The 15,742-nt window shown below is 52.0% G+C and overlaps 1 protein-coding gene across 1 annotated transcript in view; it reads right to left on the bottom strand.

Annotated features, from left to right (window-relative positions):
• Positions 1-2,887: 2,887 nt before the first annotated feature.
• Positions 2,888-15,742, bottom strand: part of LOC117389397 (titin-like) — a 275,399-nt gene continuing 262,544 nt past the window's right edge. The window contains exons 238-249 of the mRNA XM_055230696.1: positions 15,225-15,498; positions 14,583-14,870; positions 13,972-14,271; positions 13,526-13,828; positions 13,031-13,333; positions 12,556-12,824; positions 12,139-12,454; positions 11,160-11,462; positions 10,658-10,957; positions 9,980-10,555; positions 9,467-9,772; positions 2,888-9,202 (exon numbers count right to left, since the gene is read on the bottom strand). Of these exons, the coding sequence (XP_055086671.1) occupies positions 3,714-9,202; positions 9,467-9,772; positions 9,980-10,555; positions 10,658-10,957; positions 11,160-11,462; positions 12,139-12,454; positions 12,556-12,824; positions 13,031-13,333; positions 13,526-13,828; positions 13,972-14,271; positions 14,583-14,870; positions 15,225-15,498 (9,027 nt within the window). The 3' untranslated portion in view covers positions 2,888-3,713. The remainder of the gene's footprint in view (positions 9,203-9,466; positions 9,773-9,979; positions 10,556-10,657; positions 10,958-11,159; positions 11,463-12,138; positions 12,455-12,555; positions 12,825-13,030; positions 13,334-13,525; positions 13,829-13,971; positions 14,272-14,582; positions 14,871-15,224; positions 15,499-15,742) is intronic.

Raw genomic sequence — 15,742 nt, forward strand, 5'->3', positions numbered from 1 at the left:
GGCTCAGTCCTGGCTCAGTCCTGGTTTAGTCCTGGCTCAGTCCTGGTTTAGTCCTGGCTCAGTCCTGGTTTAGTCCTGGCTCAGTCCTGATGCGCAGGTCCCGGGTTGGTCCGCGCGCTCCGTCTCGTGCGTTGAACACTTTGTTGTTGTTTGATGGAGACGCACGAGCTGCTCTGACAGACTCAAGAGGCGCGCTCTGCTGTCACTCACATGCGCGCGCACTGACACGCACGCGCAGGCCCTCTGCGCGCCCCCGAGAGCAGTCTGGAGCGCGCTGCGTCCTGTGCCATCCGCGCTGCGGAAACACCCGAGTTTAGAATGAGCCCCTTTCCATGTGGGTCTATGATCCGAGTCCGACCCGAGTCCCTCCTGAGTCTGAACCGAGTCTGAACCGAGTCTGTCCGAGTCTGAACCGAGTCTGTCCGAGTCTGAACCGAGTCTGAACCGAGTCTGAACCGAGTCTGTCCGAGTCTGAACCGAGTCTGAACCGAGTCTGAACCGAGTCTGTCCGAGTCCCACCTTAGTCTGAACCGAATCTGAGCTGCGTCTGAACCGAGTTGGACCCGGATAAACCCGTTTTTTCTCAGGACAAAAAACAGGAGTTAAACAGACGCCTCAAAACTGGGTCAAACTGCGACTGATCAAGGATCAATAATGGATCAATATCAGACTGACCCAGACCCAGGACTAAACCAGGACTAAAACAGGACTAAAACAGGACTAAAACAGGACTAAAACAGGATCTAAATCAAGACTAAATCAGGACTGAACCAGGATTAAATCAGGTCTAAAACAGGATTAAATCAGGATTAAACCAGTCTATTAAAACTATGAACATATGATGATCTACATTTTACACTCTTCGTACATTAATAACAAACTGCCTGCAAGTTCCATTCATAGCAAGCTGAAATCTTGCGATACTTTGCAGTCACCCCATGCAGAAGTGTGCCCTCCTGTGCAGGGAATAAACGGCAGCTGTACAGGTGGGGGATGGGTGGAAGGCGCAGGCAGAGCCATAACTCCTAAAACTTTGGGTTCATGTTTTATATGTTTATACACCTGAGTTTATGCCACTCAGCTTGCAGATACATCCACTGTGACTGCATCTTGCCACGTGTGCTATGAATCAGTGTTATCATAATGCTAAACATTGCTAATGCTAAGCAGCGATAGCTGCAGCTAATGTGAATGCTAATGTTACTTTTAGTGTTTTGGCCCATACTGCCTCTGTTTTAATCGTGTAGTTAAATGTTAGCTAACAGTCCCTTGAATTTGACCCAGTTAATACTGCTACTGTCAGGAAAGCTTTTGTGACACTGCCACTCGTTCGTTCATTGAAGAACTATACTTTACAAACACTTGTTTTGAGTTGTGGAATATATTTATACTGTGCAATTGTGAGTTTGTTATGGTATTGTGATGTACATCCAGAATGTATATATTTATTGCAATAATGTTAATGAAATGCTAAATACTGGAATGTCTTGTACAGGCCAGGTTTCTTCTTCTTCTCCTTCTTCTGTTTACTTGGATTGGATCTTACAGGACAACAAGGTTTTGAACTGCCAATGTCCAACAGACTACAACTACTACATGAACGATACTGCTAATATGGTAGGAGACTCTGCAGCCAACACATGTTCACTCCACCTCCTCCAACACGCCTGGACATACACATACAGTCAAACTGTTTACGTCGTATCGTTTCTACTGCAGCTAAACTGGACTCCAGCAATACAGCGGACTGCATTGAACTGTAGAACTGTTTTAAGCAGAGCGTTTCAAATTCAACAGTTCATTTTCCCATCCATTTTCTTCCGTTTTATCCGGGTCTGGGTCACAGAGGCAGCAGTTTCAGCAGGGAGGCCCAGACTTCCCTCTCCACACACACCTTCTCCAGCTCTTCCGGGAGGATCTTGACGCATTCCCACGCCAGCCGAGAGACTTCTTTATATATTTTTGTCACAATACACGGTACATGGGCACCACATCCTGCTGCTGCTGTTATTATTGAGTAGTGTCTCTCTTTACTCTGAGCCAAATCAGATCTTCTAAGCCCAAAATTATTTTTTTCAAACAAGTTTCACAGGATTAAACCAGGGTGAGTCCTTATGAAATGCCGGCATGCAAACTCACAGCTAAATCACCTTTAATCTCTTGAGAAGTTTTTCTGGGCTCTTTTGTTACGCATAATACAAATGGTCTCTTTGATTTGTCATCAATTTTTCTTCTGCGGCCACGTCCAGGGAGGTTGGCTACAGTTCCATGGATCTTAAATTTCTGAATAATATGTGCAGCTGTAGTCACATGAACATCAAGCTGCTTGGAGATTATAGCCTTTACCTTTAACATGCTTGTCTATAATTTTCTCTCTAATCTCCTCAGACAACTCTTTCCTTTGCTTCCTCTGGTCCATGTTGAGTGTGGTACATGTCACCAAACAGCACAGTGACGACCTGTAGCCCTGTATACAGGCCCACTGACTGAGTACAAGACTGTAGACACCTGTGATGTGATTAGTGGACACACCTTGGATTATCATGGTCACATTGGTCACATTATTTTCAGTCTTTTTGAGAGGTACCATCTTTTTTGTTCAGGCCTGTTTCATGATTTTATTATTTTTTTTAATAATTCTGTTGAAGCATGGTTGAAAAGCAATGTCTGACTTTCACTGGTTAAATTTTATTATATATATATATATATATATATATATATATATATATAGAGAGAGAGAGAGAGAGAGAGAGAGAGCTAGTATACTGTGTATGTTATGACATGGAGGAGGCATGGCTCATGTATGTAATATTGTATATATATATATATATATATATATATATATATATATATATATATATATAACAGAGGACACAGGAGACGCGGCTTGTGCTGAAACATGCTTTATTTAAACCAGACTCGAGGAGGAACAGAAACTTCTACAAACTTTATTCAAACTGCAGGGCTCTGACAGGAGGTGACCTCTGCTCTGCCCTGACTGTGACGAAACTAAAGCTACAACACACTCAAACATAACACGATTCCTCCAGGAGATGGCGCTGGTCCAGCCCCAGAGAGCGCGCGAGCGCCCCCTTCAGGCCAGGTGTGTTTGGGGCATGGCGAGCCGTCGGGGGCAGGCCCAGCGCTCTTCAGAATGTGAGCCCGAGGCGCAGGCCGTACGCTCGGGCTCAGTGTAATTCAATGGTTCAGGTTCAACCCAAGGCCCGTAGAGCTGTTTACACGAGGGTGGTGCACGCAGCACGCGGGGCCTTAGCTCAGAACACGCTCTATATATAATCATATATTTTATATTCTATGGTTTGATATCGTCGGCGGGGATCGCTCCACCCACCGAGGCTTTCTTAGTCTTCAACCTGGAGTTGAGGCGCATGTTTAGTTTCTGTTTCGCAGGGTAGTCGTTCCTGGTGAACTTTCTCCTGCTTTACATTCACACAGCTCCTTTACGGTCATAAATAACACATATACATATGTACACGTCACAATGTTTGGCTGTAGTTTGGCATAAAGTCACGGTTGGTACAAAAAGTTATTTACAAGAACATATCCAGATTCAGGACTTTGGTGCTAATTAATAATAATAATAATAATAATAACTATAATTTAAAATCTTTTATACATGGACCATGAGTGTGGAGTCAGTCCTGCAGTCCTTTGGGCGGTCCCGGGTTGGAACCGCTGTTAGACCAGAGTCCTTATGGTGTGGGGGACTTTGGGGTTGGGGACTTGGGCGAGACTGGGGACTTGACCCGAGTCGGGGATTTAATGGGTTCTGGAGACTTGACCCGGGGAGGGGACTTGATTGGTTCTGGGGACTTGACTCTTGGGGGGGACTTGATGGGCTCTGGACTTTTGAGCCTGGTCTCTGGCTCGGGGGACCTGGCCAGAGGAGACTTGGCTTCGGGAGAGGTCACTCGGACCACAGTTTCTTTGGCCTTGTTTTTGGTTACGCTCAGGGTGAAGTGCGCCTCCTGTTTCCCAGAGGAGTTCTGCACAAGGATGGTGTAGCTGCCGGCGTCTGACATTTCCACAGAGGAGATGTCAAATGAGGAAGAGGACCGAGAGGAGACGATGTGGTGTCGTGATGACGGCCCCACGTTTTGGCCCTCGTGAATCCAGGTTGCCACGGGAACAGGCTCTCCTTCAAAGTCACACAAGAAATGCACCATATCTCCCTCCTCCACAGATGCGGACTGGGGCTTGGTTAGGATTTTGGGTGGTTTCTCAGCGGGTTTCGTCTCCTTGATGATTGTCTCCTTCACTGTTTTGGAGGAGACGTGGTAGACCTCGGTTGTGGTCATCTCCAGCAGGTGCGATGCCGGCGGTTCCTCGTCTCTCTTGGTCAAAGTGGAGAAAGCAGCAAACTCCTCCCCAACCACCTCCAGCGTGGCATAGTCAGACGTCTCGCCACGTGCGTTTCGGCACACGACACGGTACGTGCCGGAGTCTTCGGTCACACAGCGGTTGATCTGCAGCGTAAGGACGCCATTCACGTTGGATATGTGGTACTTGGTCCCGGAGGCAATCTCTTTGCCGTTGTGGGACCAGGAGACATGTGGCTCAGGTTTGGCCTGGATGTTCAGGGTGAAGCGGGCGTTGGTTCCATAGGGTACGCGGTGGGACCGCAGTCGGATGGTGATGAGAGGAGGGTGGTCTAAGCTGAAGGGCACCTGGGGTGGTACCTCTCTGCGCTCCACAGACCTCCTCTCGGCTCTCAGTGCCTGTTTCCTCTCCTCGTATCGAGATGCAAAGTCGACTTTGGGGTATGTAACCTCCACCTTAGCCCTTTCGGGGGTGGATTCTGGCTCCGGCTCGGGTGGGGGCAGTTTCTTCAGGGGTTTGGGGAGGTACTCGGAGGTGAAGGCTGTCAGATGCTCGCTCTGCACCTCCTCTGAGTAGGTGGTCACTGAAGTCTTCTCTTTCTTTGTGGTGGTGCGGATTTTCTCCTCGAACTCAATGCGTTTAAGCTCACTCTTGTAGGAGGAGATGCGCCCGGCAGTGGTGTGCGGGCGCAGCAGCTCTGTCACCTCTCTCTCTTCGTACACTCTCTGCTTCGCTTTGGGCGGTTTGTACGTGGCTTTGTCATGACGCTGACGCAGATCCACAAAGCTGGGGCCGGCCTCGTACTTAGAGGGGATCCTGTATGAGTCGTAGCAGTGTGGCTCCTCTCCCTCCTCCTGCAGATGTCGCGGAGAAGATGGCCTCAGAGCGGACAGCTCGAAGCGCACAGGACTGTGGCTAGGGGGCGACATGGAGTAGCCCAGCTCCAGCTCCTCCTCCAAACGCAGGCGCTCCTCCTCTGTTCTCTTCATGGACAAATATTCGTCCACGGGCAGGAGCAGCTCCTCGTCAGACAGGTCACCCAGGGATCTGCGGCGGATGCGGTGGTACGCATCCATCTCCGGAGATGGCGTGCGATGACGTGCGGGTCTCACTGTCTCTAGATCATCCTGGCTCATGGCTGGGAGCCTCCACTTGGGCTTGTACTGCTCCTTTATGCGGATGGGGATCTCATAGAACTGATCCCAGCGTGACAGGCGGATGCGTTTGGGGCGCCGCTCGCGGATCTTATCCATGGGCTCTGGGAACTCGTACTGGTCACGCAGCTTCTTGTACCACTTCATATCGGACATGGGTTTGAACACTTTGATTTGCACGTCCTCCTCCAGCACCGCGGGGTCAACGGCCCGAGGAGTGGGCACTACATATGGCATACGCAGCCTCTTCTCATCTGCGCGTCTCTTTCTTTCCTCCTTCTCCTTCTGGATCTCCGCTTGCGTCTTCTCGCCCTTCTTTGTGGTCATAGCAGGTTTGAACATCATCGCAGCCTCTCTGACGGCCTGGATGGCAGCGGGAGGCAGTGGCAGGACATCTGTTCCCGCCATAATCTGAGATAGTCGCACTTTCTTGTCCATCTCCTCTTTCTCTTTAGCTTTTTCCTTTTCTTTGGGAGTCAGCTCTGGCTCCTTCTTCACATGGGTGACGCGCTCCACCCTCAGCGTGGCCTGGCAGCTGGCCGAGCCGGCAGAGTTGGTGGCGGTGACTCTGTAGATGCCAGAGTCTTCAGGCAGTGTGTCTCTGATGTGGAGGATGAAATAATCCAGACCCTCATGCACCACTTCGATGGAGGGTCCGAAGGCCAGAGGCATTCCGTCCTTCTCCCACTTCAATGCCGGCTTTCCGGACACGCGGATCTCAAAGCGCACGTTCTGGCCCTCGCGACACTCCACATTGGCAAGGAGACGCTTGAACATGGGTCTAAGTGTGAGGTCAGCGGGTTTGGGCCTGGGCACCACGGTGAGCCGGGCTTTGCAGCTGTCATCTCCGTATCTGTTACGAGCCACAACACTGTACTCAGCGTCGTCCTCTTCCTCCAGGCTATGGATGATCAGCTGGTACAAGCCTTTGTCGCTGATAAATGTATATTTCTTATCGTCCTGTCCCGGGATCATCTTCTGGCCCGATTTGTGCCAGATGACACGGGGCTCGGGGTGCACGGTGATGGTGACTCCGAATCGCACGTCCTCTCCGAGGTAGGCTGTCTTATTGACGAGTGGCAGTGTGAACTCGGGCGGTTTCTGCAGCAGACGTGCTGTGTCAACGCGACGCTTTGTCTTCTTCACGACTCTGGTTGTAAAGAAGTCTCTGTAACAGCGCACGCCATTGATGAAGAGCTCAGCATAGGCGCTGTCCTCTCCGTACTCGTTCACCACTTTGCAGCGGTAGGTGCCGTCGTCGGCGCGCGTGGCCTTATCCAGGCTGAGGATGGCCAGTCCGTCCTCATACTCCATCACATACTTGTCACTGGCCTCGAGCTGTCGCACACCACAGTACCATGTAACCTCGGTGCTGCTGTCGTAGTTCTCAATGTTGCAGATGAATTTGACAGCATCCCCTTCGTTTGCTACAGAGTGGGCGATCTGTCCGGCCAGCGGGCCATGCTCGAACGGCGCAATCTTCACTTTAGCCACAAAGACGCCACGCTGTGAGCGGATGGAGCCGCCACTGGCGATGCGTGCGGCCGATACCACAGTGCTCCACTCCTTTCGGACCATGGCCTGGTAGTACCTCTTGTGACGACCGGTGGGGATGGCTCTGGTGCTTATCTCCTCTGTGGGTTTGGTGAGCCAGGCATGTGCCAGCGCTTCGGCAGCGGTCATACGGTGTTTACGCTCTTTGGTCATGAGACGGTCAGTGAAGTCGAGTGCCTCCACGCTCACATGCTTGAAGCTGTCGTCGTCGTAGCTGTAGGCGGCATTGGAGATGTTGTCAATCATTTGTTGGTTGGTTTCGGCGGTAAAGGGGTTAAGGCCACTGAGCAGGACATACGCCAGGACGCCCACGCTCCACATGTCTGTGACGGTGCTCACCATATCACTCTGGTGGATCTCAGGTGCTGCGTACTCTGCGATGGTATATTGGACCTTGATGATGTCACCGGGAGTCAGGTGGCGGGACTGTCCCAGCTCAATGATCTTTACGTGGGAGCTGGTGCGGGTAGTGTAGACTATGTTCTCGGGGCGGATGTCGAAGTGGCCATAGTCTTCTCCATGGAGGAACTCCAGAGCGGAGCACACCTGTCGAATGTAGTTTACAACCTCACGCTCGTTCAGCTCAAAGTCGGTGCTATTTAGCCGCTCAAACACGTCTCCTCCGGACAGGAAGTCGTAGATAAGGACCAGCTCCTCGGGGCTGTCAAAGGACTCATGCAACAGCAGGAAGTTGGCGTGTTTGCACAGATTCAAAGTGGCGATCTCTTTCTTCACAATGGCCTGGTCGGCTCCTCTCACTTTCACAAACTTAGCCATGTATGTTTTCTCTGAGCTCACGGACACGCAGCGGTGGACAATTCCAAACTGGCCTCTACCCAGCTCCTCAGCGATGCCATACTTGGTGTGCAGGTTCTTGGCCTCTGAGTGAGGTGCTTTGCCTTTTGGCACACGGGTGGAGTCGTCCACCTCGCGATCATACAGCAGAACTCGGGACTTGTCCTCTTTCGTCATGACAGGGCCACTCGTCTCGCTTGGAGCACTCTTACCAAACTTGTTTTCGGCGATAACTCTGAACTGGTAGCTGGTTCCTCCGAATAGGTTAATGACGGTGTAACGTGTCTCTCTGGACTGAGCCACACGCTCCCAGCGCTCCGCTGTAGTTGGGCACTTCTCGATGATGTAATTGATGACTCTGCTGCCACCATCGTTAGCTGGGGCGACCCAGTTCAGAGTGACGGAGTCTCGGGACACGTCACTGGCCTTGATGCCTCTGGGCGGGTCGGGAACATCGGCCACATCCAGCTCCACTGTCTGCTGGTCAATGCCGAAGCGGTTCTTGGCGCACACGATGTAGAAGCCAGCATCTTTCTTCTCCACGCCGTTGGGGAAGACGAGAGACGTGAAGGAGCGTGTGACAATGACTTGGTAGTGCCCATTACTATCGATCAGATCCTGCCCCTTCTGCCAGGTGATGACAGGGTCAGGCTTTCCTCCGAATGGGATCTTGATGTTCACCACCTCGCCACGCAGCGCTGGGATGGCCTCTTTGTCTTTGAGGTTCTTGGGCAGATGGATCTTGGCAGGAATCTCCACGTCCAGAGACACAGTGGCACAAATGGAGCCACCCTGGTTGGTGGCTCTGATCTGGTAGACGGTGGAGTCCTCCTCGTCGGCCTCGGTGATGACCAGCTGATGGTATCCACCCTTGAACTCCTGGATTTTAATTTTCTTTCCGTCTGAATGCACCTCTTTGCCGCGGCGGAACCATTTGATGACGGGTTTGGGCTGGCCAGTTATCTTGCACACAAGCGTGGCATTGCTCTTGTATTTGACGCTCAGGTTCCTCAGCTCCTCTTTGAAGGCAGGCGCTCTGACATCCACCGGAGTGGTCGGAATGATGGGGGCAGTCTCCTCACTGTAGTCACTGTGGCCTCCCAGGTTTTCACACTTGACCCTGAACATGTACTCGACTCCCTCGGTCAGACGTTTGACTGAGAACACAGTCTGCTTGATCTCGTCTGTGGTCACTGCGGTCCACTCTGCCCAGTCTTTCTTGTCCTTCTTGTTCTTCTTCTCGAGGTGGTAGCACTTGATCTTGGAGCCGCCATCGCTGAGCGGAGGCTTCCAGGACACAACGCAGGACGTGTTTGTGATGCCGGAAACAACTGGAGACAAAGGAGGAGACGGTTTCTCTGCAAAAACAAGAAGGACATTGGTCAAATTATGCCCAACAATATGTGCCTACAATGTACCTGGTTTGGTCATGGCTTAGACTTGGATTAGTCCTGGTTTAGACCTGGCTTAAACCTGTTTTAGTCCTGGTTTAGACCTGCCTTAGACTTGGTTTAGACCTGGTTTAGACCTGGTTTAGTCTTGGTTTAGTCCTGGTTTAGTCCTTGTTTAATTTTCAATATATTTTTCATCTGTCCTTCTCAAATTGCTTCTTGATTTCTCACCGAGTTGGCTCTTGATCAGGATGGGTGTGGTCAGTTCCAGCGGGTCACTGTTGCCGTATTTGTTCTGGGCATAGACTCTGAAGAAGTACCCAGCGCTGTCCACGAGGTTGGGTACTCTGCAGCTCGTGCCATTGATGGAGGAGGATACAAGCTCCCACTGTGCCCCCTCCTGATCCTCGCGCTTCTCTACGATGTAGTTTGTGATCATGCAGCCACCGTCGTCCGCCGGCGCTCTCCAGCTAATGATGACTGAGTTCTTCAAGAGCGCGTCCAGAACGATGGGGCCCTGGGGCATGTCGGGTTTGTCTGAAAACCACAAGGAGACTGTGTTACAACCAGATTGCAGGTTCATTTTAGTTTAAATCAGATCTATTCTTCTTCTAACTGGACTTTTCAAATCTTTGACCCTCTTTGACTCTCTTGATCCTCTTTGACCCTCTTTAACCGTTTAATTCTAAGCGGGCCTGCTTTAAGGTGCTTGTCACTGTGGTCATATCCCTGGTGCTTACTCACCGTAGATCTCCACATTGAATGCCGTGTCGGCACGTCCAAAGTGGTTGTGTAGTCTGATGCGGTACTTTCCCCCGTGCACTCTGCGCTGCACATTCTTGACCACTAGGTGGGTGTAGTGCTCTGTGGTCTCGATGCTGATGTCATCTGTAGGCTCGAGCGTCTTGGCTCCGTGCAGCCACATGATCTTGGGCTCCGGGCGGCCAATGTACACAGCGTGGATCCTCAGCGTGGTGCCCAGGCCAGCGTGGTAGGTCTCGCGGAGCGGGTAGTCGGGGTGGAAGCGCGGCGCGGCCTCCAGCACCAGGACTCCCGTAGTCTCAGCCTCGCCTGCTTCGTTGGTGGCTTTGCAGGTATATTCGCCCTCGTCCTCTTGCTGGTCGGTCATGATTGACAGAGAGTGGTTGCGTCCGTCGGAGCTCATCTCGTATTTGCGGGACTCCACCACTTCTTTGCCCGCGTGGTACCACTTGATGTCGGGCACCGGGCGCCCAATGATCTGGCACTTCATAACAGCGGGCTGCCCCAATTTAGATGTCACCTCGTCCATCTCTTTCCTCAGGCTCGGCTTGTTCTCCACTGAGGACATAAGGAGAAGACCTGAGTTAGTCCTGGTTTAGTTCTGGTTTAGTCCTGGTCTAGTCTTGGTCTAGTCCTGGATTTGTCCTGGTCTGGACTCACCCATAAGCTTGGTCTTGATGCATGTTGCTGTTCTTCGGGGTCGGCTCACTCCAGTCTCATTCTCGGCGTACACTCTGAACTCATATTCTGTGGCTTCGGCGAGTCCCGGCATCAGGAATTCCATCTCCTTTATACGCTGCTTGTTGCACTTTTTCCAGGTGCTCTCGATGGACTTCCGGTACTCCACCCAATATCCAAGAACAGGCTTCCCTCCGTCGCACTCTGGCGCTGACCAGCGCAACGAAATGTACGTGTTAGTGACCGCCACAGTGTCGATCTCTCCAGGCTGACTTGGCTTATCTGAGGAGAGAGGGAAGAGGTTTGAAAGAGAAGTTCACAGATTTCACTGACCTCAAATATCACAGACCCTCACAGACATCAGACCTCACGACTCACAGACCTCAGACCTCACAAACCCTCAGACCTCAGAGACCCTCACAGACCTCAAACACCTCACTCATACCACCACAGCTGTCACTCCATAACCCAAACAAACTCTCACCGAATGGATCTTTGCAAGTGACAGGGTCGGAGGCGGGGCCTGGCTGGCTCTCGCCGATGTCATTGACGGCAATGATTCTGAAGCTGTACTCGGCGTCGGCATTCAGCCCGGACACAGTGAACATGGTGGACGTCACTTTGGCACCGTGGCGACTCCACAACTCGGCACACACCTCCTTAAACTCAATGAAGTATCCGATGATGGCTGAACCGCCGTCGTCTTTGGGTCGAGCCCAGGACAGAGCCACAGAGCTCTTTGTGACATCCATGATCTCAGGAGCCGAGGAGGAGGGCTCTGGGACGCCTGTCGAGAGAGGTCACAAGACATAGTTACACTAATGTCCCTTATATGACATGATACTAACAGTTCTAACTATAACTGTTATACATGTTTAAAATATATGTGTAAATATATGTTTGTGTGTTTTACTTCTATGGGGTATTAAAGGGGGTATATTATGTCTACGGTGTATTAAAGAGGGGGTATTTTACTTCTACGGGGTATTAACTGCAACAGAACTTATAAGATTCAATTTCATTTTTGATGCTCTGGGTCTCCCCTCCCTTTGCTCTCTGTGCTAAGCCCCTCCCCCTTCAGAGCACTATCACAACACAATCAGCTGCATCCCACTAATGAAACTACTGCACATCACATCAGGTTTGTGAAGTCATAGTGTACAGTTTTATATCATGTTTTTGTATATTTATGGAGAATTGATGTGTGGGAGCATGGGTGATGTAGACTTGTGGGCGGAGCCTCATACAGGCTTGTACTGCTAACTACAAGCAGGGTTTGAATAGGGCCCGGGAGAGATTGCTAGATTACTCAAACATGCATGGATGACATCTGAAACCTCTTCAAACATGTTTTTAATAAGAGATCAGCGCAAAAAGCCAATTTTTTAATACCTCCTCTTTAAAGTGTTAAATGTGCTTTATGTCACACTTTACATGAACAGATTTGTATCTTAGGTACTCACACAGTGGCGTTTTGGGCACCAGTGGCGTCTCCGTCTTGAGTGATCCGCTGATGCCGAAGGCATTCTCGGCGGTGATCTTAAAGTGGTACTCTGTTCCCTCACGGAGTCCCTTCACCACGAGCTGTGTGTCGGTCACTCGCGAGTCCACCGTGTACCAGGCATTTCTCGTGGCTTCACGGCGTTCTACGATGTACCCGAGGACCTCGGAGCCGCCGTCGTCACTTGGGGGCTTCCAGCTCACTCTGACGCTGTTGGCCTGCACCTCATCCAACACCAGGGGGCCCTGTGGAGCACTGGGGCGACCAATTACCTTCACCTGCAGAAGTAGAACGAAAAGTCAGAATTTGGACCTGGTTCAGTCCTGGTTCAGTCCTGGTTCAGTCCTGGTTCAGTCCTGGTTCAGTCCTGGTTTAGTACCTTGATTTGGGCCTTCTTCTTCCCCACGCGGTTCTCCAGTAGGAGGTTGTAAACACCGCTGTCTCCGCGCTCCGCCCCTTTAATGACAAGCTCACTGGCGTCTTCGGTGAAGGCGATCATGGCGGCCGTGGACACTGGGCCTCCATCTTTGGACCAGGCGCAGGTCGGGTGTGGCTTTCCTCGGATGGGCACGGACAGACGCACTACTCCTCCCTGGCGAACCACATAAACGTCTTTGTACTTCAGCTCCAGCTCAAAGTCTGGGGACTCTGTGAGGAAACAAGACAGCTAATGTTATTAACTTGATTTAATCTGATGTAAATATGCGGGGGTAATGTTATTATCCTGATTTCACTGTATCAGGTTAGTCAAGTAAGCAGTGACAGGGGGAGGGGTCAGGTGTCAGGGGGAGGGGTCAGGTGTCAGGGGGAGGGGTCAGGTGCCAGGTGGAAAGGTGAGGTGGGGGGTTTCTTACCGAGCATCTCTGTGATCTTGATGACGCCGGGCACCTCGGCAGGTTCGCCGCAGCCACCGGCGTTGCACGCCATGACCCTGAAGTGGAACTCCTCCCCTTGGGGCATGTTGGTGAGCGTGTACTCGCAGATCAGAGACGGCGTTGTGTTGCACTTGGTCCAGGCCACGCCTCCCGCCTTCTGCATCTCAATGAGGTAACCGTCCAATCGGGCGTCTCCCTCGTCGTCTGGAGGGTTCCACGCCAGAGACACGGATGAGCTTGTGGTGTCTGTGACACGAGGGTTCTGCGGGCATCCAGGTGGATCTGAGGAGAGAGGAGTAAGTCAGATGCCCCGCCATCATCCCCCCGTGTGTCTAACCCTTCCTGTGTGTCAGATGCCCTTCCTGTGTGTCAGATGCACTTCCTGTGTGTCAGATGCACTTCCTGTGTGTCAGATGCCCTTCCTGTATGTCAGATGCCCTCCCTGTGTGTCAGATGCCCTCCCGTGGTTCTCACCGATGGGATCAGTGGCGACGGCGGGCTTGGAGGGGAGGCTGGGTTTGCCGGTGCCGCGGGCGTTGATGGCGGTGATGCGGTGCTCGTACTCCAGCCCCTCGGTGAGTTCAGTGGAGCGGTAACGTGTCATGGTGATGGGATTCTTGTTGGCGCGTACCCATCGGTCCGAGCGCACCTCCTTCCTCTCGATGATGTAACCAGACACCTCCAAACCACCGTCCTCCATTGGTGCATCCCACGCCACCGTCATACCGTCACGAGAAACGTCAAAGATGATGGGGCGACCAGGAGGCCCAGGCACATCTGAGAGAGAGAGAGTGAGGGAGAGAGGGAGGGAGGAGAGGAGAAGAAAGAGAAGGAGGAGATTAGAGAGGAGAGGAAAGAGAGGTCAGCAAAATGATGCTGCAGTGACAGGAGCGCCTCTGTCCCCTGGTGCCGGTACTCACCGTTGAGGCTGCGGCAGGTGACCACCTCAGACTGCAGGTATTCCCCGGTGCCGTAGCGGTTGGTGGCGGCGGCTCTGAACACGTACTCATCACCCTCAATCAGGTTAGTGAAGCGGAAGGTGGGGCGGCTCACGGAGTCGGACACGGGCACCCAGCCAGGTCTGTGGGCGTCCCTCTGTTCCACCACATACCCACTGACAGGCGCGCCCCCGTCTCTGAGCGGAGGATTCCAGCTGAGCACGACTGAGGTGGCATCCACTTCATCGAAACGCATGGGGCCTTCGGGCGCGTCGGGTTTGGCTGCAGAGAGGGAGCGGTCAATCTACGCAATGTTACACCTGTCAGGATGTGGACTCTGCTCCAGCTGAGCTCTGTCCGAATGTCTCCCCCAGCTCCTCACCCCTCACTCCTCAGCCCTGCACTCTACACCATAACATTTTATGATAGCTCTGTTAAGAGTTGCACTATTGTTGAGTGCACCACTTTTTCACTCACTGGACATTCAGACAGCACTAAAATGTGTGAGCTCTAAACATTGCCCCCTATAGGGAGAGTGAGGCGATTCCTGACCTGGTCAGGATTACCTTGTTGGGGTTCTGTGTGATACTCACAGAGGACGATGACTTTGATCTTTTCACTGACGGTGCCCACAGCATTCCTCAGCTCCAGCGTGTACTCTCCGGAGTCGTCGATGGAGGTGTCTGCCATGGTGAGGCTGGTGCTCTTGCCGGTGCTCTTGACTTTAATGCGTTCTGTGATTTTCAGGCGATTATCGGCGAAGTACCAGGCACAGACAGGCGGAGGGCGTCCAACGATTGGCAGCTCCAGCTCCAGAGTCTTTCCAGCCAGAACGTTCACCACCTTCTGAGGCAGCGTCGAAAGATCCACGACTGGCATCACTGCGGGGACACAGGCATTTAGTCCTGGTTTAGTCCTGGTTTAGACCTCATTTAGTACTGGTTTAGTCCCAGTTTAGTTCTGGTTTAGACCTCATTTAGTCCTCGTTTAGACCTGGTTTTGTCCAGGTTGAGACCTCGTTTAGTCCTGGTTTAGATCTGGTTTAGTCCTTGTTTAGTCCTGGTTTAGTCCTGGTTTAGTCCTGGTTTAGACCTGGTTTAGTCTTGGTTTAGTCCTGGTTTAGTCCTGGTCCTGGTTTAGTCCTGGTTTAGACCTGGTTTAGTCCTGGTCCTGGTTTAGTCCTGGTTTAGACCTGGTTTAGACCTGCTTTAGTCCTGGTTTAGTCCTGCTGTCACCTCTCTGCTCCTGTACTGTGATGCCGGCCACCAGCTCTCTGGCCTCACTGGGTCCTCTGCTGTTAATGGCTCTGATCCTGAAGAGGTACTGCTCCTTCTCATTGAGCTTCTCCACCGTGTGCTCCAGGTCTGTGAGCTTCAGCGTTGCCACCTTCATCCATTTGTCTGTGCCAACCTTACACGCCTCGATCAGGTACCCAGTGAGTCTGCTGCCGCCATCGTGCTCTGGCTTCTCCCAACCCAGGCTCACCGTGGACTTAGTCACATCTGTCACCTGAGGGCAAGGGAAACAGGGTTAGACCTGGGTTAGACCTGGTTTAGACCTGGTTTAGACCTGGTTTAGACCTGGTTTAGACCTGGGTTAGACCTGGTTTAGACCTGGTTTAGACCTGGGTTAGACCTGGTTTAGACCTGGGTTAGACCTGGGTTAGACCTGGGTTAGACCTGGGTTAGACCTGGGTAAGACCTGGTTTGCACCTGGTTTAAACCTGGGTTAGATCTGGTTTAGACCTGGGTTA

The sequence above is a fragment of the Periophthalmus magnuspinnatus genome, chromosome 21 (assembly GCF_009829125.3).
Source record: "Periophthalmus magnuspinnatus isolate fPerMag1 chromosome 21, fPerMag1.2.pri, whole genome shotgun sequence".
Lineage (NCBI taxonomy): Eukaryota > Metazoa > Chordata > Actinopteri > Gobiiformes > Gobiidae > Periophthalmus > Periophthalmus magnuspinnatus.